This window comes from Ahaetulla prasina, chromosome 18 (assembly GCF_028640845.1).
Source record: "Ahaetulla prasina isolate Xishuangbanna chromosome 18, ASM2864084v1, whole genome shotgun sequence".
NCBI classification, from domain to species: Eukaryota; Metazoa; Chordata; class Lepidosauria; order Squamata; family Colubridae; genus Ahaetulla; species Ahaetulla prasina.
In genome coordinates, this window is record NC_080556.1 from 7213926 (window position 1) to 7235433 (window position 21508).

The 21508-nt window shown below is 47.8% G+C and overlaps 1 protein-coding gene across 7 annotated transcripts in view; it reads left to right on the plus strand.

Moving 5' to 3' along the window:
• KIF1B (kinesin family member 1B) overlaps window positions 1-21508 on the plus strand; it is a 134208-nt gene that overhangs the window by 105276 nt on the left and 7424 nt on the right. For all 7 annotated transcript variants that reach the window (XM_058161269.1, XM_058161268.1, XM_058161274.1 and 4 more), the window contains 14 exons: window positions 2779-2887; window positions 4535-4601; window positions 5730-5814; window positions 8327-8432; window positions 11840-11954; window positions 13812-13945; window positions 14925-14986; window positions 15252-15397; window positions 16816-17055; window positions 17655-17726; window positions 17810-17931; window positions 19619-19768; window positions 19961-20153; window positions 21270-21388. In XM_058161269.1, the coding sequence (XP_058017252.1) occupies window positions 2779-2887; window positions 4535-4601; window positions 5730-5814; window positions 8327-8432; window positions 11840-11954; window positions 13812-13945; window positions 14925-14986; window positions 15252-15397; window positions 16816-17055; window positions 17655-17726; window positions 17810-17931; window positions 19619-19768; window positions 19961-20153; window positions 21270-21388 (1720 nt within the window). The remainder of the gene's footprint in view (window positions 1-2778; window positions 2888-4534; window positions 4602-5729; window positions 5815-8326; window positions 8433-11839; window positions 11955-13811; window positions 13946-14924; window positions 14987-15251; window positions 15398-16815; window positions 17056-17654; window positions 17727-17809; window positions 17932-19618; window positions 19769-19960; window positions 20154-21269; window positions 21389-21508) is intronic.

Genomic DNA, 21508 nt, shown 5'->3' on the forward strand with positions numbered 1-21508 from the left:
GTGTGCGCCAAGCACGTGCTGTCCGCCACATGTGCAACATGCACCAAATGCACGCTACGCACTCACGCACAGTACGCACTAAACACGCGCTTTGCGTGGAAAAAGGAGGGTTGGGAAGATAAGTAGAACAGTGAGGTGTGGGGGGGAGCAGCTGTGCTGCGCGATTTAGATTCATTTAGATTTCCTGCTTTCTAGCGATTTTAAATCGCATGGCACAGCTGATCGTCGGAAATACCGGTTCGGAGGAACCGGTAGCTTTTTTTTTACTACCGGTTCGCCCAAACCGGTAGTTTTTTATCACTACCGGTTCGCCCAAATCGCTGCGAACCGGTAGCATTTCACCGCTGGATTGGATGGAGAGAAACCGCTATTCTTGTCATGCCTGGAGATTGTGTCAGACTCCTGTTGATCAGCTTTTCTACTCACATGTGGCTCCTTTCTCAGTCACCATCCCCTCGCTCATCGCATCATCATCTCCCCCTTGGTTTTCTTGGTTTAGCTTTCAGCTGTGCATGTCGAATTCTTTCATTCATTCCATTTTTTCCCCCCCTGCCTTCTCTCCCTCCCCACCCGACCTCTTTGCCTCCCTCTCTCACATGCCTCTCTTTTTCTCACGGTTGCCTCTTTGCCTGACGCCTTTCCTCCCACGTCCTGGTTGCTTCCTCCAGACCATGAGAGAAAAATTGAATTGGTCAAGTATCTCATGTCTGGCTATGTAAACGCGCCCGTGCTCGATGCCGTGTCCCAGCATGCCAACGTACTTGCGACGTCGGCCGTGGCAACGTTCCAGGACGATGCTGACCGGTCGCCTCCTTTTCTCTCTCTGCCTATCCCCAGCTGTTGTCAGGTCCAGCGGTTCCCCAAGAGAGATGGTCAGTAACACAATCAATCTGGGATCCCTGTAGGAACAACCCTTAAGCCTTTCGTCTCCAGGCACCTGTGGGGGGGGTTCTCCTCACCCCTTAATGACCACTTTCACCCTGCGGTGGGCTGGGGCGTGATTTGAATCCAAAACCGTGACCCCAAATTCATGAGTTGAATCCAGATGTTAAGGACATTCCAGATTCTCTAAATTGAGAACAAAACCTTGCCAGATGCTTCTGTTCAAAATTGCCAGGACTCCTTCTGGGTTCATATTCCTGTTTTGCTATGAAAATCTGTATCCATTATTCTGTCTCTTTTGTTCCTGAGGTCCCTTTTTAATAATGATGATGGTGATGATAATAAGAACAACAAAAACAATGATAATAATACCGTGTTTCCCCAAAAATAAGACCGGGTCTTATATCAATTTTTGCTTCAAAAAACTCATTAGGGCTTATTTTCTGGTTAGGTCTTATTTTGGGGGAAATACGGTACTAAATGCATCCATCTGGCTGACAATCTTAACTGGTGCTTATTTTGGGAGTAGGGCTTATATTACAAGCATCCTGAAAAATCACGCTAGGACTTAACTTTCCAGTTGGGTCTTATTTTCGGGGAAACAGGGTAGTAATAATAATAATAATGGTCAATACCTAGGATACTGGCAGCAATCCGTATCATCGCTCAGTGCCAGTCAATAATATTTTTGTGACATTTTTAAATGTTCAGTTGATTGAGTTTCATGTTTAATGAATAAAAGAGATAATAATAATAATAATAATAATAATAAGTGCCTTGGGTGCGATCCCAAAACAACTGGAGCACCACTTGAACACCATCATTGGCATTGACAAATTTGCCCTCAGTCAATTGCAGAAGGCAGCTTTACTTAGAACAGCTTCCATCCTGAGACGATATCTGTAACACCGTCAAACATCCAGATCTGCCTATCTCAGGCCCTTGGTAAGGACTCGATAGGTAGACAAAAATCCCAAACTGAGTCTGAACATCTGACTGACTGTGCAATGATCAATAATACAAATAATAATAATACAGATGACTTAATGAATTGTTGCTGGTTAACAAGAGACAAAGGGATCATTGCTCCACTTACTATCATAATGTGGGGGCTCGATGGCTCAGTGGTTAAAGATGCTGAGCTTGTCAGTTGGAAAGCTGACAGCCCAGGTTCGAGACCCAGGTGCCACACGATGGAGTGAGCTCCCGTTACTTGCTCCAGCTCCTGCCCGCCTAGTAGTTTGAAATCACGTAAATGTAAGTAGATAAACAGGCAGCACTTCAGTGGGAAGGTAATAGCGTTCAGTGTGCCTCGCTGTGTAGTCATGCTGGCCACATGACCATGGGAAATATCTTTGGACAATGCTGGCTCCCTCGACTAAGAAACGGAAACGAGCACTGCCCCCTAGAGTCGGACATGACTGGACAGAGAGAAACCTTTATCTTTATATGATAATGCAGTATTATTATATTTATGGGCCACGGTGGCGCAGTGGTTAGAGTGCAGTACTTCAGCTGACCGCTAGCTGCAATTCAGCTGTTCAAATCTCACCAGGCTCCAGGTTGACTCAGCCTTCTGTCTTTCCGAGGTGGGTCAAATGAGGACCCAGATATTTAGGGGGCAAGAGGCTGACTCTGTAAAACTGCTTAGACAGGGCTATAAAGTGGTATATAAGTCTTTAGGGCTATTGCTATTGCTATTATTTTAGGCTGGAGCTTATGAGTCGTAACCCATCATGCTGGTAAAACTTTATTTAAGCATCACAAGAGCTGCCCCTCTCCGTCCGCTGGCCTCAACACTCATAAACCCCAGGCAGCATTAGGAGTGTTCATATCTCATTTCCAGATTGCGTTTTCTTTTCATTTTTTAAACCAGGCCTTTTTTTCCTCTTTCAGTCCCAGCCACCAAACTCAACACGATGAATAAACCCAGCTTGGGACAGAGCATGACCAAATACGATCTCCTGGTTTGGTTCGAGATCAGCGAACTGGAGCCGACGGGAGAGTGAGTTGAGTCTGATTGCTTGGTAGGGGTGCTTAGTGACAGGAGCAGTTAATGCTGCTTTATCATTCACGGCTGAGACGGCTGAAGCGAGATCCTTTCGTTGAAGAACATCTGAAAGAGCTTGGGGGATTTAATCTGGAACACGGAGAACCACGGCACTAGCACTGGCTAATGGGCTGAGAAGGAGAAGACCTTCTGGTCTTCCTGCAAACCCAGAGGAACAGGGTCAGACTTGCTTGGCCATTCAGAAGCTGCCTTGCTAGAGATATTTATTGTCAGGGTTCCAAGTATTGTATTTTTCGGACTCTTAAGACACGCCTGACTATAAGACGCACCTACATTTAGAAGACGAAAACAACAACAAAAAAGTTTTTGGCCTCCGCGTGCCCCATTTATGGTCCTTTTTTTGGCCCATTTTTGGAGCTTTTTGCAGCCCTTTTTCGAGGCTTTTTGGGCCCATTTTTGGAGCTTTTTGCAGCCCTTTTTCGAGGCTTTTTTCAGTCCATTTTCAGGGCTTTTTTGGCCCATTTTTGAGGCTTTTTTCAGTCCATTTTTTAGGCTTTTTGTGGCCCGTTTTTTCAGCTTTTTTGGCCTGGTTTTTTGGGCCTTTTTTCAGCCAGTTTTTGAGGCTTTTTTTTGGCCCATTTTGTTCAGAAAAAAAGGGCCAGGAAAAGGTGTAAAAACGGACCCAAAAGCTGCTAAAACAGGTTGAAAAAAGGCCAAAAAAAAGCCTGAAAACGGGGTGTTCTGAGGCCAAAAAAAAACAGTTGGCGGATGGGTGGGGCTTCTGCAGTATTCAGTCTATAAGACGCACAGACATTTTCACTCCCTTTTGGGAGACCAAAACGTGCATCTTATAGTCTGAAAAATACGGTAATAGCCCTATATAAAAGCAGAACTCAGAGCCAGGTAGATTCCTCAAAGAACAGTTTTATTGGAGATACCATATTGGCAGAAACTGGTGAAAACCGACGCTGAAAGTTCCCGCGGTTTTCTCCTGATTAAAAAGGGAAAGTTCCCCTTTTCCCCAAACAATCAGTCACGTTGTGCAGTCAAGCTACTGACTGGTAGCCTGGTTACTTCACACACACCCCTTCTCCAGCCACCTGTTTGAATGTCCTTGGTTCCCACAGGAAAGCTGTTTTGTTTTGGCTATAAAAGCCCCATCTAACTATGCTCCCCCCCCCACCTTCTTTGCATTGAAGCCTCCAAAATGGTCCCAGCCAGGTTCGTTTTAGAGTTTGACATTTACGCTGTGGAGTATCTGGGATATCAGAACCGGGTTTCAAGAGCTCAGTCTTGAAAGAAAGATGTGGGGGAAGATTTTTCAAGCGATGCTTTGCTTTCCTTCCACGCTGGAAGAATCGGCTCTGTAACCGATTCCCAGAATGAATGAGCGAAAGAGACAAATGCTGTCTCTGAACCTCCCTTGTAGCTAGTTTTAAGCACCCCCTTTCTGTTCCCCAGAGCCTTCTTTAATAAATGTGATTATCTGTTGATAAGCTAAGATCTTGGTATTTCCTAGCTAATAGTCCAGCTGTGTTTTAATCTTATCCGAGGGGGGAAGGGTTGGGATGGAGGTAGCTGTGAGCTACCTGGGGAATTAAACCCCCCTCCCATCTTGATTCATCTCTCTCTCCCTTGCAGATACATCCCGGCCATTGTTGACCACACTGGAGGTCTCCCCTGCCAAGGGACATTTTTGCTTCACCAGGTGGGTGGATGCTAAAATCCCCACAAAGGCTCCTTTGAATCCGACTTGATTCTGGCAACTACGGGAAGACTTGTTTTCGGTCAGGATTTTTTTGGGGGGGGGCAGCGACAATAATGCCCAGAGAATTGCCATTTTCTTCTTTTTTGTGATTTTACTTCCCAATTCGCAAGCCCGGCCTACTATTCTGCTATTTCTGGTCTCCTATCCAAGTTGTAATCAGAGCAGACCCTGTTGCCTCAGGTCAGACAGAGACTGCTAGATGCTGCCCTCCTGAGCTGGGCTCTTCGAAATAAAAATTAACTGTCTTGCTTTGGAAATCTGCCCATTCTGACCTAGGCTTCCCAAAAGCATGAAGCAGACTCCTTGTCCCAACAAAAACCCATTTTTATTAATTTACTGTGAATTCCTCTCATATCCAGCAAAGTCTTTCAAGGGACAATTTACAGTCACAGACCTTATTTGGCTTGGAAAACTGCCAGGCTGATATCTTCAAAACTTGGCAAAAAGTCTCTGAGAGTCACGAACAAATTAAGCAAACTAATTGTCTCCTGCAAACTCCACTCCCCTTTTGCTCCTCTTTATTCCCTATGGGAGGGGCCATTCACTGTCCACCTGTGGCTTTACTCCTGAGTTGACCCTTGTTCCTTAGCTGTTCCCTTTTCCTGGCAGCTCTGCGCATGCACACACTGGGAACAGGCTCCAGCTGTTCTTCTGTCCCACTGATGTCCGACCTCGAAGGCAGCTGACAGCTATCAAACGGTCCTGGCCCTATCTCTGCCTCTGACACAGAGCCCTCATCAGAGCGTTCCCCAGACTCCAGGACTGGTCCTTGTTCCTCCACAATCTCACTGTCTGAGTCTGCCATCAGCTCTGCTGGCTGCTGGCGATTCACAACACTGCCTATAAACCTCATCTCGGTGAATTCGAGCTCCATTCTCCCCTTTTTCTGGCCAGCACCGAAGTGAGACCGTGCTTTTGGCACCCGCATCTGGCAGGCTTCCCCAATTCAGTTCAGTTCTCTGCCAGTCCAGATGTCAGGAGATCTTGGCGGTTTTAAGCCTAACATTTAAAAGAGGCGGAATGCTAAGGGGGAGAAGCAACCGAACAGGTTTCTTTTCATCACTGCAGGGAATACAGCGGAGGATCACCATTACCATCATCCACGAGAAGGGCAATGAGCTCCATTGGAAAGACGTGCGAGAATTGGTAGTCGGTAGGTGTTCTGTCTCCTTCCCCACTTCAGATCCACGAGTTGGCCTTCAGCTAGTGGATTCACGGCTCTTATCAATCCTGGCAGAGAAATCTCAGCTGCCTGCCAAAGTTCAAACAAATGACTCACGTAGCAAGACTTTCAGCTCTTTTTAAAACGGTTCAGCTAAACTTTTGCTTCCCGTGGAGTGAGAGCAGTCCCAAAGCTCCTTAAATTTATTTATTTTTTTATTTTTATTTTTTATTTTATTTTATTAAACTTTTATACCGCCCTTCTCCCGAAGGACTCAGGGCGGTGTACAGCCGAAATAAAATACAGAGTATATACAATTAAAAGAAATTAAAAGAAACTATTAATAAATGGCCGGTAATTTAAAAATTTTTAAAAATTTACAAATGTTTAAAATCTCTAAAACCCCAATTTAAAATCAACTATTTATGCCAGTCCTGCTTGAGTAAATAAGTATGTTTTTAGCTCACGACGGAAATATCCTGTGGGGTGGGGCTCCTGCCCCACCCTTCCTTTTGGTGACGCCGCCTCTCTGTTCTTCTGAAGCGCGGGTCGATCCAAGCTTGATTATTATTATTATCAGCTGGGTCTGAAGGCGCAGCCTGGGGAAGGGAGGACTCAGGGGATGATGGCCTCATTACGTCCTCCGACTGGTCTGGTTCTAGCTCCTGGAGCCGGACCAAAGGAATCGGTGCTCCCGAGGTAAGCCTTACCGGTCCTTCCCCCTCACTCTCGGAGTCACTTTCGGGCATGGGGCCAGGTTCGGGGGCTGGAGTCACAACAGTAAGTATCCTTCTCCTCTGTTTCTGGACGGCTCTTTCTCCCTTTTCTCCTCACTCTTCTTCCACTCACTGCAGAGTGCTCAGCCCACTTTGCTGCCACATATATCTGGCCCAGGGAATCTTCAGGGAGGAAGGCCAAAGTTGATGGGTGTACAACAATTTTCCACGGCCAACTCACCACGGCGATCTTGCCACAGCCAACTCGCTGGAGGACAACTCAGCACAGCCAACTCTTTTTTCCTGTGGAACAACTTGCTGTGGACGCAAGAGTTACACTTCTATCAAACAGTCCGATAGAATCATTAAAGAAAAGATGCCAAAGGAAGGCCAGAATAAAATGCGAATGACAAAAATTAAAACAGCTGTTAGAATTATTTTAAATAAGGGAACCTGAATTATTGAATTGTCCCGCAGTGAGTTGCCCATGGTAAGTTGTCCCATGGCGACTTGGCTGCAACGAAGTGGCCGTGCTGAGTTGTTCCATGGCAAGCTGGCGAAGGCGAGTTGTTCCCATTCTGGATGATAATCCTTCATGAAACCTCAGGGGCGATCGGGGACCCTACTTCGGAAGGAGCAGGGTGGGACGGTCTGTACCTGAGGCTGTACCTGAGGCTGTTTTTTTCAGGAAGAAACTTCCTGAAAAACTGTTTTTTTCAGGAAGGAACCGTTCCACAAAGATTTGACTTGGGATTTGGATTGATGAATGGTTATGGGTGGGAAATGCCCAGTCTGGAGACATTCCCTCCCAAACCCTTCTGCAATTACCGTATTTTTTTTGGACTATAAGATGCTCCGAAGTATAAGACGCATGTAGCTTTTGGGGAGGAAAACAAGAGGCAAAAAAAATCTGCCTCTGCCTCCCAGCAATTTACCTCCTGGCAGCAAAAACCAGCCTGGTCAGCTTCAGCACAGCCTGATTTAGCTGACTGGCGGTTGAATCGGCCTCCCGGAATACTGCCTATCAGCTGTTCCAGGCGGTGGGGATTGCCACTGCTGCCTCCTATCCCTGTCTCCTGGGATGGGGCAAAAATGGGACACATGGAGGCTGAAAATTGGCTGGGCGGAGGTGGTGATAGGTGACAGTAGCGATGGCTGGCGACAGGCAGTAGCGATCCCTGCAGCCTGGAACAGCTGATAGGTGGTATTCTGGGAGACCGATCCAACCGCCAATCAGCTGCTCGTGCTAAATCAGGCTGTGCTGAAGCTGACCAAGTTATTTGCTGCAAGGAGGTAAATGGCTGGGAGGCAGAGGCTGAAGGGTGGGGGCCGGCGGGTGGGTGGTGCTTCAGCAACATTAGCTGTTTAAGACGCAGAGACATTTCCACCCACTTTTTTTTGGGGGGGGGAGGAGTGTATCTTATACATCAAAAAATACGGTACACAGCTTTCTGAAAGTGAATGTAAAAGATGACCAGGCTGAGCTTGAGGAAGGGGGTCAAACAGGCCATCAGTCATGAGTTCCGTCGTGTCCATAAGAGATTCAAGTCCAGCCCACCTTGAATTCCACCGACTTTTACCTACCGCCAAGTTGCTTGGACATTAGTAGCTCAGATTCTTGTAGAGAGCTTAAGCTTGCAATAAATCTTTACATCCATTTGGACCTTCTGATTTCCCTGGCGCTTGATAGTGAGTTTCCCTTGGTGCTTCTTCCCTGCAAAGCAACCCCGAATAAGCCTGTGCTTTTTTCTTTTCTTTTTTTTTTTTTGCCTCTCTCCTCTCCGCAGGCCGCATCCGGAACAAAGCCGAAGTGGACGAAACGGCCGTGGATGCCGTCTTGTCTCTCAACATCATCTCTGCCAAATACCTGAGGGTTTCTCACAGCTCCAACAGGTCAGAGGCGTTCCTCAGCCTGGGTTGGCTCCCCGACTGGGAGCCCCAACTAGGGGTGGACTGCAGCTTCCATGCTCCCCAGACAGCCTGACTGACGGGGAATTCTGACCCATCCTTGGGTTGGAATCGGCTCCTCCTCCGTTCTCTGAGTAGGAGAGTTTTGAACCAGATTTTAGACCATGGTGGAAAGAGAAATGAGGTTGCGGCACTTCAGAGTCCGTGGCTGTGTTTGTCTTCAGAAATAGTGAAAACAGCAAACTGGGTGTTGTTGTTTTTTCATCAGAATCTGAAAAATGGAACAAGCCTGAATACACTAATGTTAGTCGTACAAACCTCTCAAATGAGCCTTTCATAATAGACAAATAATGATATATGATTATAACCAGATTGGGATTCATTTACCTTCCTTATCGGTTTGTAAATGTGAGTGCGGGCCTTCTGCGCATGCTCTTTGCTCGCGCATTACGTCGAGGCAGGTGGGTGGAGCCTCCCGCAGTTGCCACTACCGGTTCACCCGAACCGGACAGAACCGGCTGAATCCCACCTCTGATTATAACCCACCACAAAGGTTTTTCGCCCCCCCTCCTTGTCCCCCCTAGACTTCTGTCTTCTAGCCGTGATGATGGACCATTAGGTCGTGAAATTTCATCCTCTTTGTGATTTGCCCAGTTTTCGGCTCTTGCTCTTGGCAAGAGAAGAAGTTGGAAGTTTTGTGACCCAGGCCCAAGTAGGTAGTAGGAAACTCAGTCCGGGAAAAAACAACAAACTTTATTCAAACAGCTGAGAATTACTTCATTCCCAGCGTAGTTCAACTAAATTAAAACAAATTCCTCCCAACACAAATTCCTCAGTTCTATCGCAAACCTTGGTCCAATTAGGCAAACTGCCAAAGGCCTTTCTTGGCAAGCGTTCAGAAGTCACAAAAATAAATGCAAGACATAGATGAAGAAGAAGACGCAGCTACCAACGTTGTTTTGCGGCGAAGCCCAAACGCTGCTGCTGGTCTGTTTTAAGCCTTATGGGAGGGGCCAATTATCTCTTGGCCTTACTCCTGAGTCGTCCTCTCTGCTTGAGCTGCTCTTGCCTTCTGGCAGCTCTTCTCATGCGTGCATTAGGAACAGGCTCCTCCTGTTCCTCTGCTTCACTACTGTCAGTCTCTGGAGGCTCTGGAGTCCGCACCTCACTCCCCGATGGCCCTGGCCTCACCTCAGCCTCATCGCTGTCGGCCCCCATTGCCAGCTCCGCAGGCTGCTGGCGGACCACAACGGGAAGTTGCAGAAACGTCTTCCCGAGTTCCACATACATGATGCATGTCTCTCTCTGTGCGTGTTCGTGTCCCTGCATTTGTGTCTTTGGGTTGTCCTTTGGCTTGAAGTTTTGCTTTTTCTCCGCTGCTTTTCCGTCGTGGTGTTTGGGCCGACCTAACGAACGCTTTCTGTATCTCCACAGGCTCTTCCTTGATAAGGATATGCCTAGGTATTTTCAAATTTGCTTCCTTGGCACCCAACGCTCCTAGCCTAGTGCCCAGCCTCTCCTCGTCCCCTTTCCCCTAATCCCAGAGTTTGGCCTTTGCTGCCTTGCGCTGTGGCATCTCTCCTCATTTTGTGGGGGGGGGGGTGGCTTTAAAATCTCCCCTTCGCCCCGTTCTCAGAGGCCTGCCCAGCAAGGTCTTGAGAACCGTAGGGGGTGCTGCAAAAAAGGACTTTTGTGATCTAAGAGGTTTGGGCCAGCAAGCTAGAAGCTTTTCTGTGAGTTCAAGTCTCCTATTTGCGCTTAGCTTCTTTCTCCCCTCCTCCTCCCCCTCCCTTAATTTTTACTTGTTGCTCTTTTCCCCGAATCCCCTCCTCAAATATCCTTTCCAGCGTGTCTTGACCGCCGGTTCCCAGTACTGTATCCAGTCACGTTTCCTTCTTCCCGATTTAATCGAATTGGCTTCTGTTGTGCTCAGCCTTTGCTTCTCACACGGTTGAAATGCCATTTTAACGTTGTGGCCTCTCTTGTCTTTTCCACCCTGACCCAGCAGCCACGAATTAAGACAGGACTTGGCCCTCTTTCCGCTCCCTGGTTGAAATTCATTAAAAGGGGGGCTTCATTTGCTGCTGCTTCACCTTCTGTCCAGGGGTGGGCTTCAAAATTTTTAGCAAGGGGTTCTCTGCCCGGTTGCTGGGTGGGCGTGGCATGGTGAGCGTAGCCATAGTGGCCATGCCCTAGTCGGACTTGTGCGCCATGGTGGGGGAGGAGTTTTTGCCCTCCCCGGGCTCTGGAGGTTTTCTTTGAGCCTCCGGGAGGGTGAAAACGGCCTTCCCAGGCTCTGGAGGTCGGAAATGGGCCCATTTCCGCCCTTCCTGATCTTTTGGTAGGCTCATTTTTTGCCCTCCCCGAGCCTCCACTTGTCCCTGCATTTACCTGCATCCAAAACAGGCCATGTGGGGATTCCGGGGAGCGGAGGGGTCAGTGGGGCCAACCAGGAGTGACATTTGGGGGTTCTCTGAACTGCACAGAAACGTAGCTGGAGGTTCTCGCAAACCCCCAGCAGCCCCACCCTGACCCTGTCCCAATCTGCCCTCCCCCTCCTTTTCCGCTGTACTTTCACTTCTTGCTTTCCTGTGCAAGATACACTTTCTTTTAACCCGGCAAAGCAGGTCTATCCAGATTTTGGCTGGGCCACTCAGTTGCGTTTCCTTCAAGGAGGTTTGATGGGGTTAAGCAAAACCTTCAGAAATGTTAGCTAGCCGGGGCCACCTTAACAAAACAAAAGCCGGGCCTTGCCTCTTCCTTGTTTGCCCATGGAAAGGTAGCCAACATTCCCTCCGTTTCTCCTTCTTCGTTCTGAAGGCCTGTCGTTCAACTTGACTCCTAAGCCAGGGACCGTGAGTTGATTTGATATTGGGGCGCCCGTCAAGTTGAAAAATTAAGGTTTGCAGTTAAGTGAAAAGAAGTCAGAGAACGTTGGTATAAATACTTAGAAAAGGGGCCTGCTTCCTTCCACCTTCCAAGAATTGCTCTAAGCCAGGGGTGTCAAACTCGATTTCATCGAGGGCCGCGTCAAGGTTGTGTTTGACCTCGGGAGCGTGGGGCATGGCCAGGGTGGGTGTGGCCAGCATGACATCACTTGTGTCAGGGGAGGAGCACCTTTGGAGGGAGGCCCAAGCACTCTGCCAGCGAAAATGGGTTCCCGAGCTCTGTTTTCGCTAGCAGAGGCACCACGGGCCTACTCTTCACTGTTTCCAGGGCGGCCCCATGGGCCAGATCTAAGCACCCCGCAAGCCGGATTTGGCCCCTGGGGCCTTGAGTTTGACACCCTTTCTCTAAGCTTATTCAGGACGGTTACTCAGCTACGGCTGGGAGACGCATCCCTGCACTGGAGCATCAGATCCTAACCTTTGATGATGTTTATTTTTTCCCAGAACTTTCTACCGCTTTGAGGCTGTCTGGGACAGCTCCCTGCATAACTCCCTTCTTTTGAACCGGGTGACCCCTTACGCTGAGAAGATCTACATGACCCTCTCGGCTTACCTGGAGGTGAGGTTGCATTTTTTTGTTTTTTTTTGTTTACATTTATACCCCGCCCTTCTCCGAAGACTCAGGGCGGCTTACAGTGTATACAGGTTGCATCTTCTGGTCTCAGAGCTTTAGTCTGACGGAAGGGCGAATGGAGAGGTTCAAGTGCTCTAAAAAACAGGGACACTCCCCCCCCAAGAGGGAATCCCTCTTTCTACATTCTTTCATAAATTGATAGGCCATTTTTGTTGTACCCCGTATCTGGGCAGCCCTAATCCTAACCCTTGGGCAACGATGAAAAACAAACTCACAGAATAATGTAACAGGGATAGAATCAAGATCACGTGAAGTGTTAGTGCCACTTTATAATGCCTTGGTAAGGCCACACTTGGAACACTGCATTCAGTTTTGGTTGCCACGATGTAAAAAAGATGTGGAGACTCTAGAAAGAGTGCAGAGAAGAGCAACAAAGAGGATTAGGCAACTGGAGGCTAAAACATATGAAGAACGGTTGCAGGAACTCGGTATGCCTAGTTTAATGAAAAGAAAGACTAAGGGTGACATGATAGCAGTCTTCCAACATCTCAGGGGCTGCCCCAAAGAAGAAGGAGTCAGGCTATTCTCCAAAGCACCTGAGGGTAGAACAAGAAGCAATGGGTGGAAACTAATCAAGGAGAGAAGCAACCTAGAACTAAGGAGGAATTTTCCGACCGTTAGAACAATTAACCAGTGGAACGACTTGCCTCCAGAAGTTGTGAATGCTCCAACACTGGAAGCTTTTAAGAAGAGACTGGATAACCATTTGTCTGAAGTGGTGTCGGGTTTCCTGCGTAAGCAGCGGGTTGGACTAGAAGACCTCCAAGGTCCAACTCTGTTATTCCATTTTCTATTTTTAATAAAATTAGTAAACCCAGGCAGAAGGAACATAATAGCAGCAACCTGACTGAACTGCGGATAGGATCTACAGAATTCCTAAGTGAAGCAGAATTTAAATTTCCTTTAAAAAAAATATAGAACTTCTAAATTAACCAAAAGGAAAATCACTGGCCAGAATTGGGCTCTTGTAGTCCAGAATGTGGCACAGAACAAGGCTTATTTCTCACCAAGATGAGCGCTTACGATTCCTCTGGATTGTTACAAGTGGAACCTCTTCCGTAGATGAGAAACTGGAAAGCAAGACGCTCAGGAATAAGAACCTGCAATCACTCCCTGATGTGCTAGGTTTTTGTCTGCGGGGACTCTCTTTGGTATTCAGTCGATAAATCCTTCGATTGCTTTGTGAAAACTTAAAATAGGAACCCTGAAGACCACTGAAATCAACCAAACTTTGATGTTTTTATGCTTATTCGGAATGCTACTCACTTCTAATTTTTGCTTTCTACCAGAAAGCTCAAAACTAGCCAAGATTAAGCCTTTCGTCTACTTACTTAACAATCTGTAGTTCTAGAGCTCCGAGAACCAAGTATAAAGTACGTATTTCGACTTTATCAAGTACATATTTGACTTTTTAGAGCGTTATTTCCTAAGGGACAGATGTCATTCCTCTTCCTGTTAAGTGAGTTCATTTGATTTTAAATCGAAGGGTAAGTTCCGATCAATGAAGATTGTTCAATCTGTCATTCCATATAGAGCTGGGGTGTTCGGCCTTGGCAATTTTTTTTAAGACTTGTGGACTTCAACGTCCCAGGCTGGGGAATTCTGGGAGTTGAAGTCTTAAACTGGCCAAGGTTTGGACACCCATGATATAGAGAATAATAAATCTGAAGCTAGAAGTATGTCCGTTCATTTCCACTTGTGCCACACAGCTGTGCCACCTGTTCGCTTATATGTTGCCCATCGACGATGGTGAAAGTGATCCAGATGTTTCTCCCCTTCCAGCTGGATCATTGCATCCAACCAGCCGTCATCACCAAGGACATCTGCATGGTCTTCTACTCGCGAGACGCCAAGATTTCGCCCCCCCGCTCGTTGCGGAGTCTCTTTGGACGGGGCTACTCCAAGTCTCCAGACTCGTAAGTCAGATCATCCCGCTGGGGCAGTCCCAAGGGCCACGAGACACGTGGATTAAGCTTGGTGGGCGGGCGGGCGGGCGGGTTTGTGGAGGGCCTACCTGTCTCACGAACCTCCTCCCGAAATTTCAAACGATTGCTTGAGTCAGTTCTTGGAAATCTTCAAGCGAATGGCCAAAGGAGACGACTCTGATTTCAGTCTGACCAGGAATAAGTCAAAGATTCCTTCACTTGAGAAAAAAAGGAAAACAGGTGTTCCTGTGTACATGATAAAAATATATTTGTTATATGACAAATCTATGAGCCGCGGTGGTGCAGTCGTTAGAATGCAATACTGCAGGTTACTTCTGCTGCCTGCAATTTGGCAGTTCTATTCTATTCTATTCTATTCTATTCTATTCTATTCTATTCTATTCCCTATTCTTTTCTCTTCTCTTCCTATTCCTATTCTATGAGCCACGATGGCACAGTGGTTGGAGTGCAGTACTGCAGGTTACTTCTGCTGCCTGCCGGCTGCCTGCAATTTGGCAGTTCTATTCTATTCTATTCTATTCTATTCTATTCTATTCTATTCTATTCTCTATTCTTCTCTTCTCTTCATTCCTATTCCTATTCTATGAGCCACGGCAGCACAGTGGTTGGAGTGCAGTACTGCAGGCTACTTCTGCTGCCTGCCGGCTGCCTGCAATTTGACTGTTCAAATCTCACCAGGCTCAAGGTCGACTCAGCCTTCCATCCTTCCGAGGTGGGTAAAATGAGGACCCAGATTGTTGGGGGCAAGAGGCTGACTCTGTAAACTGCTTAGAGAAAGGGTTTTAAAGCACTGTGAAGCGGTATATAAGTCTTAAGTGTTATTGCTATGACAAATTAACTCCAGCATGGACCACTGTAGTGATTCTTGAAGAGCTTGACCCTTTCCTAAGATTGCCTTGTTTTCTCAAATTATCGTTTTGTTTTTCCCTGCTTCCCACTTTGCAAGCAGCAACCGAATAACCGGGATCTACGAGTTGAGCTTGTGCAAAATGGCCGATACCGGAAGCCCAGGTCAGAAGACGTCCCTCTTTTATGAATATGCCAAAAAAGAAAAAGAAAAATTCCTCCATATTTTTCCCCGAACTGGGTTGATTTGTGAATTTATTATATTTCTGCCCCTTGGCTATGGAGATTCTCTTGTCATCCAGGTCATGGTTGTCCCAAAGGTGCTTTTTCAAACGGCAACGGGGGTTCCTTTGTTTGGTTGCGGGGTAGAACCCTTCCCTCCTGGTGCGTTGGAAACTGACTTGACCTGAATCCGGTTTTTATGTCTCAGGAATGCAGAGGAGGAGACGGAAAGTCCTGGATACCTCCGTAGCCTACGTCCGAGGGGAAGAGAACCTGGCAGGGTGGAGACCCCGAGGAGACAGCCTGATCCTGGAGCACCAGTGGGAACTGGAGAAGCTGGAGCTGCTGCATGAGGTGGGAGCCCAGAGGAGCAGGAACAGGAAGGGAGGGAGGACTGGGATTCCTTCGCTTGGTTTCTTCCTGTTGGTGAAACATCTCCCTGAGGCTACCCAAGTCCTTAATTGTTTTTTGTTAATTGTTAATTGTCTATGGAGATTCTCAGTCCTCCAGGTCCTGGTTGTCCCAAAGGTGCGTTTTTCAAGAGGCGACTGGACTTTTTGGATTTTTTTTCTTTGAAGATGTTTCGCTTCTCCAAGAAGCTTTCTGTAAGGACTGCCTCTCCTCCTAACTTAAGAAAGTGAAAACTCTTGGAAGTATTTCAAAAGGAACCTTTTATTAAGCAGAAGTAACCAGCAATGGATTCGAAGCAGCGTCTGAATACCCTTAGGCAAGACAAGTAGGATTAAATCAGTAGAGACCCCTCCCTTTAGCCCAGGGGTCAGCAACCCACGGCTCTGGAGCCGCATGTGGCTCTTTCGCCCCTCTGCTGCGGCTCCCTGTCGCTCAAAATATACATCACAGCTGCCAATGTGCGACACCCACTGGCCCGTGATTTATTGAGCTTTTCAACCTCCGGTAGGCCAACCGTGGATAAATCCAAAAAGAGGAAAGTTTCAGAAGAAAACAGAACGTTTAATTCAACTACTTATGCTAGTTTTGTGGCCGCTTAAGAAATAAGTCAGGCACGGGAAGGGGTTTTGTGGCTCCCAGTGTTTTCTTTTCTGTGGGAAACGGGTCCAAATGGCTCTTTGAATGTTTAAGATTGCCAACCCCTGCTTTAGCCAGATGCAGATTTAGCCAATCCACAAGTGTGAAGATGTTATTTTACCAGCTGCCCTGAGAACTGGATAAGCATACATTTCCATGGCTATCTTTCCTTGGCTATCAAAGTGAAACAACCCACAGTGCGAAGATCTCAGGGCGCTTTGGCGCCAGGACACAAGTTATAAAATAACCGGTTGTCACAGGCAATACTAATGAATCGAATCCAAGCCCCCCCCCCCACTTCTCCCAATTGAATGGCAGTATCACTTTTAGGGATCTGACACTTCTACAGCTCTGACTGGATGGTGGGGACTGGAAGGATAAACAAATCCTACATATTCATAATATAAATCCAAAAAAGGATTTAAGTAAATAAATCCTACCAATCCATACATCCTTCTATTCCCCACTATCCAGTCAGGAGCTGAAGCAGCTTCTTGGACGAGAAGCGAAACGTCTTCAAAGAAAAACCAGAAAGTCCAGTTGCCTCTTGAAAGGAAAAAAAAGCACCTTTGAGACCTGTCCCTCATTTCTGCACCTGTCTTTTCTTCCTGGGTCCATCCCGACCCAGTGCTTGTCGTAGTTTGGAGGGGTGGGGGTCCAGAGGAAGACATCCCAGTTTAGAAGTCACGGCAGGAACCTCCCTTGGTTCTTTCCTTGCTGCCCAGGTGGAGAAGACGCGTCACTTCCTGCTGCTGCGTGAGAAGCTGGGCGACGGCCTCCCCAAGTCCCTGAGCGACTCGCTCTCCCATAGCCTGAGCAGCAGCACTCTCAGCACCTCCACCAGCATCTCCTCGCAGATCTCCTCCACCACCTTCGAGAGCGCCATCACCCCCAGCGAGAGCAGCGGCTACGACTCGGCCGACATCGAGAGTCTCGTGGAGCGGGAGAAGGAGCTAGCTACCAAGGTACCGAGCCCAGCTGTCAGGGTTCCAAGGAATACACCTATAACAAGCAGAAACCCGAGGCAGGCAGATTCCTCAAAGAACAGTTTGATTGGATCTATCGTATTGGCACGGGCTGGTAAAAACCGACTCTAAAGGTTCCCGCGGTTTTCACCTAATTAAAAGTTTTCCCCTTTTCCCAAACAAACAGTCAAATGGTCCAATCAGGGTGCTGTCCCGTTGCTTGGTAACATCACTCCTCCTCTCTTCAGACACCTGTTGGAATGTCCTTGTTTCCCAGGGGAAAGCATTTTGTTTTGGCTACAAACCCCCAGCTATCTCTTATTTCCCTCTCCCTAACCCTCATCTTCATCAGCCTCAAAGATGGCCTCGGTCAGGCGATCTTCAGAGTTGGCACCAGGGTTGTGTGGCGGTTGCGGTGGCGGTGTTTGTAAACCTGCCTTCTCCCCCACCTCCTTTCCCCCAAAAAGGGGGGGGCCCTCTAGATCCATGTTTTCTCAGCCTGGGCAACTTTTAAGATGCCTGGACCTCAGCTCCCAGAAACCCCCAGCCAGCTTTCCTTTTGCCCACTTCCTCCGTCCTAATCCACTTTTTCTTTGCAGTGCCTTCAGCTTCTTACTCATTCTTTCAACCGCGAATTTAACCAGGTCTACAACAGCATCAGTGATTGTAAGGTGAGCCAAACTTTAACCCGTGGCCAACACGAGCTTTTTCCCTCGAAGGGCCGAGCTTGAGAGTTATTGCCTCTTTCTTCCAGCTGTCCGACATCTCTCCAATCGGGCGGGATTCTTCGGTTTCCAGCTTCAGCAGCTCCACCCTCACCCCGTCCACCACCTGCCCCTCGCTGTCGGATTCGAGGTACAACTCGGTGGATCAGAAGTGAGTGGAGCTGAGTTGATGCCCGTCCCTCGACAGAAACCCCCCACCCACCCAAGCTCTCTCGCTTTCTCTGGCCTGGGAAGAAATTTGCCCTCCCCCTGCCCTCCTTCTCAGCCCTGTTCATCCTGAAGGATGCCTGCTTTAAAGGCAAACTCTTGCTTTTTGGATGGGGAGGGAGGCGCCATAGTTTTAATCCCGGTTTCAATAAAGCAGAATATTTGTAGCTCAGGGTTGACATAAGGGGTCCTTGGTGCTCTCTGAGCTGGCTTGTTTTCTTGCAGATGTTTTATGACCCCAGCTAGGTAACATCATCAGTGCTAGTACCAAGGAGAAGGAAGGAAAAGAAGGAAGGAAGGAAGGAAGGAAGGAAGGAAGGAAGGAAGGAAGGAAGGAAGGAAGGAAGGAAGGAAGGAAAGAAAAAGAAAGAAGGAAGGAAGGAAGGAAGGAAGAAAGAAAGAAAAAGAAAGGAAGGAAGGAAGGAAGGAAGGAAGGAAGGAAGGAAGGAAGGAAGGAAGGAAGGAAAATTTGTAGTTCAAGGTTGACATGAAGGGTAGCTCTCAGACCTTGGTTGTTTTCTTGCAGATGTTTTATGACCCCAACTAGGTAACATCATCCGTGCTAGGAAGGAAGGAAGGAAGGAAGAAAGGAAGGAAAAGAGAGAACCAAAGAAGGAAAGAAAGAAGAATATTTGTAGCCCAGGGTTGAAATGAAGGATCCTTGGTGCTCTCAGAGCTTGGTTGTTTTCTTGCAGATGTTTCATGACCCCAGCTAGGTAACATCATCGGTGCTAGTACCAAGGAGAAGGAAGGAAGGAAGGAAGGAAGGAAGGAAGGAAGGAAGGAAGGAAGGAAGGAAGGAAGGAAAAAGAAAGAAGGAAGGAAGGAAGGAAGGAAGGAAGGAAGGAAGGAAGGAAGGAAGGAAGGAAGGAAGGAAGGAAGGAAGGAAAATTTGTAGTTCAAGGTTGACATGAAGGGTAGCTCTCAGACCTTGGTTGTTTTCTTGCAGATGTTTTATGACCCCAACTAGGTAACATCATCCGTGCTAGGAAGGAAGGAAGGAAGGAAGAAAGGAAGGAAAAGAGAGAACCAAAGAAGGAAAGAAAGAAGAATATTTGTAGCCCAGGGTTGAAATGAAGGGTCCTCGGTGCTCTCAGAGCTTGGTTGTTTTCTTGCAGATGTTTCATGACCTTAACTAGATAACATCATCAATGCTAGTACCAAGGAGAAGGAAGGAAGGAAGGAAAAGAGAGGGAAAAGAGAGAGAGAGAGAAAGAAAGAAAAAGAAAAGAAAAGAGAATATTTGTAGCTCAGGGTTGAAATGAAGGGTCCTTGGTGCTCTCTGAGCTGGCTTGTTTTCTTGCTGACGTTTCATCAGCCCTGATGATGTTACCTAGTTTGGGTAATGAAACGTCTTGAAGAAAACCGCCAAGCTCAGAGAGTACCAAGGACCCCTTAATCCAGGGTTATAAGGGGCACAGATAAATAACCCCAAAATAACTTGGAGCCTCGATTGTTGTGGTTTTGTTTGTTTGTTTGCTTGCTTGACTCGGAACCGACCATGAAACATTCATGAACCGAGTCAGTGTTTTTCTGCCTTTGCAGCGCACCTGACTTTTAATTAATCCCCATTCTTTCATTTTGGACTGTTTTCTTTCTTTCTTTCTTTCTTTCTTTTTTAAAAACCAAAGAACTCCCGAAGCAAATTCTCGGGCCTCCAGCCCTGGACTGGAGGCAGAACCATTCCAGCTGACACCCCCTGCGGAAGTTTCTTATTTGGCGAGGGCCGGGAAAAATGAGTTTTTAAACCTCGTTCCGGATATTGAGGAAATCCGACCTGGGTAAGAATCGAAGGAAGGTGCCATTCACAACAGGGGAGAAAAAAAGCCATTTTTGAAGACGGGTTGCTCCATCCCAGCCTCTGGAAGCCTCTGATTCATAGGGGAGGGTTTTCCCCCCCCCCGCCCCCCGGTGCTCCAACCAGTCAGACTCCCTGCCCTGATGGTCTGTTATGTGCTGGGTTCCTCTTTCAGGTCCGTGGTCTCCAAGAAAGGCTACCTTCACTTCAAGGAGCCCCTCTCCCCTTCGTGGGCCAAACATTTTGTGGTGGTGCGCCGCCCGTACGTCTTCATCTATAATAGCGACAAGGACCCGGTGGAAAGGGGGATCATCAACCTCTCCACGGCTCAGGTGGAGTACAGTGAGGATCAGCAGGCCATGGTGAAGGTCAGTGGCAGCTCCAGAAATGTTCTGTCCCCCCTTTGCCTCCGTCCGAGCGATGGCTTAATTAGCCAGCACTATCAGCTCTGGCAGCAAACTAACGAGCGTCTGCCAAGTGTCTCTGTTACCTCCCTTGATGCCGATGAGTCAACAAATAGTACTTCAGCTCTAGTCAAGCCATTGATTTGCTTGCTACGAAGAGGCATAGCAGCCCTTGCTGCTTTTATATCCTGTGGGGTGTGGCTCCATGACTCAGCACTTCCTAGGCCTGCCCCACCCCTGCTTCTGTTGTTTCCGCCTCTCCTGCCTACGAAACCTAGGGTCCAGCCAGGCCTGATTGCCATCAGCTGAGTCTGGAGGCGTGGCCTGGGGGGGGAAAGAGTCAGGACGGAGGCCTCGTTATCTCCTCCACCTGGCCTGCCTCTGGCTCCTGGAGCTGAGCCAGGGAAGCCAGTGCTTCCGAGTTAAGTCCTGATGGTCCTTCCCCCTCACTTTCCAAGTCACTTTCCGGCAGGGCCCCCAACTCAGGGGGCGCAGACACAACAAGAAACTCCGAGCGGGCTCTTGATCCCTGGGAAGTTGCAAAGAGATCACCTTGCCCTGGGCGCAGAAAGTACAGGAAGGAAATTTAATCATCTTAGTTGCTCTTTGCATTTTTTCCAAAGTCTCAACACCTTTTTTGTAACATGGTGACAAAAACTGGATGCTGTATTCCAGGTGTGGCCTTACTAAGGCTTTATAAAAACAGTACTAATTTTTCAACGTGATTTTGATTCTGCGCCTCTGTTTATGCAACCAATGATTGTATTAGCTTTTTTGGCTCCTGCCACACACTGCTGGCTCATCTTTAAGCGATCACCTACTTGGTGCCAAATCCCACTGCGGTGGTAAGATGGCCTTTGAACCCAGCATAGATCAAGAAGGATTCCCTTGGGGAGGAAAGGACGATGGGTTTTCCAAAAACCTGGCCAAGAATTTTCAAACCTTCATGATTCTGTAAAGTCGATATCGGTTAACAAACATCCGTTTTATTGAATCGTAGAGGCTTGAAAATCGTGGAAGGGGAAAAAAAAAAAAAAGAACGCTTAAAATGCCAGGCATGTTTTTATTTTTGCGTTTTAGACACCAAACACCTTTGCCGTCTGCACCAGACACCGTGGTGTCCTCCTCCAAGCCCTCAACGACAAAGATATGAGTGACTGGCTGTACGCCTTCAACCCCCTTCTTGCTGGCACGATACGGTAAGAGGGACACGTCGGGGCTGCGGTTGGAACGGGCCTGGGGTGGCTTGGCCTGCAGATATACTAGCAGAATGAGCAGGGCAAACCGGTAGAAACCCACCACTGTCCTTGGTGCTCTCT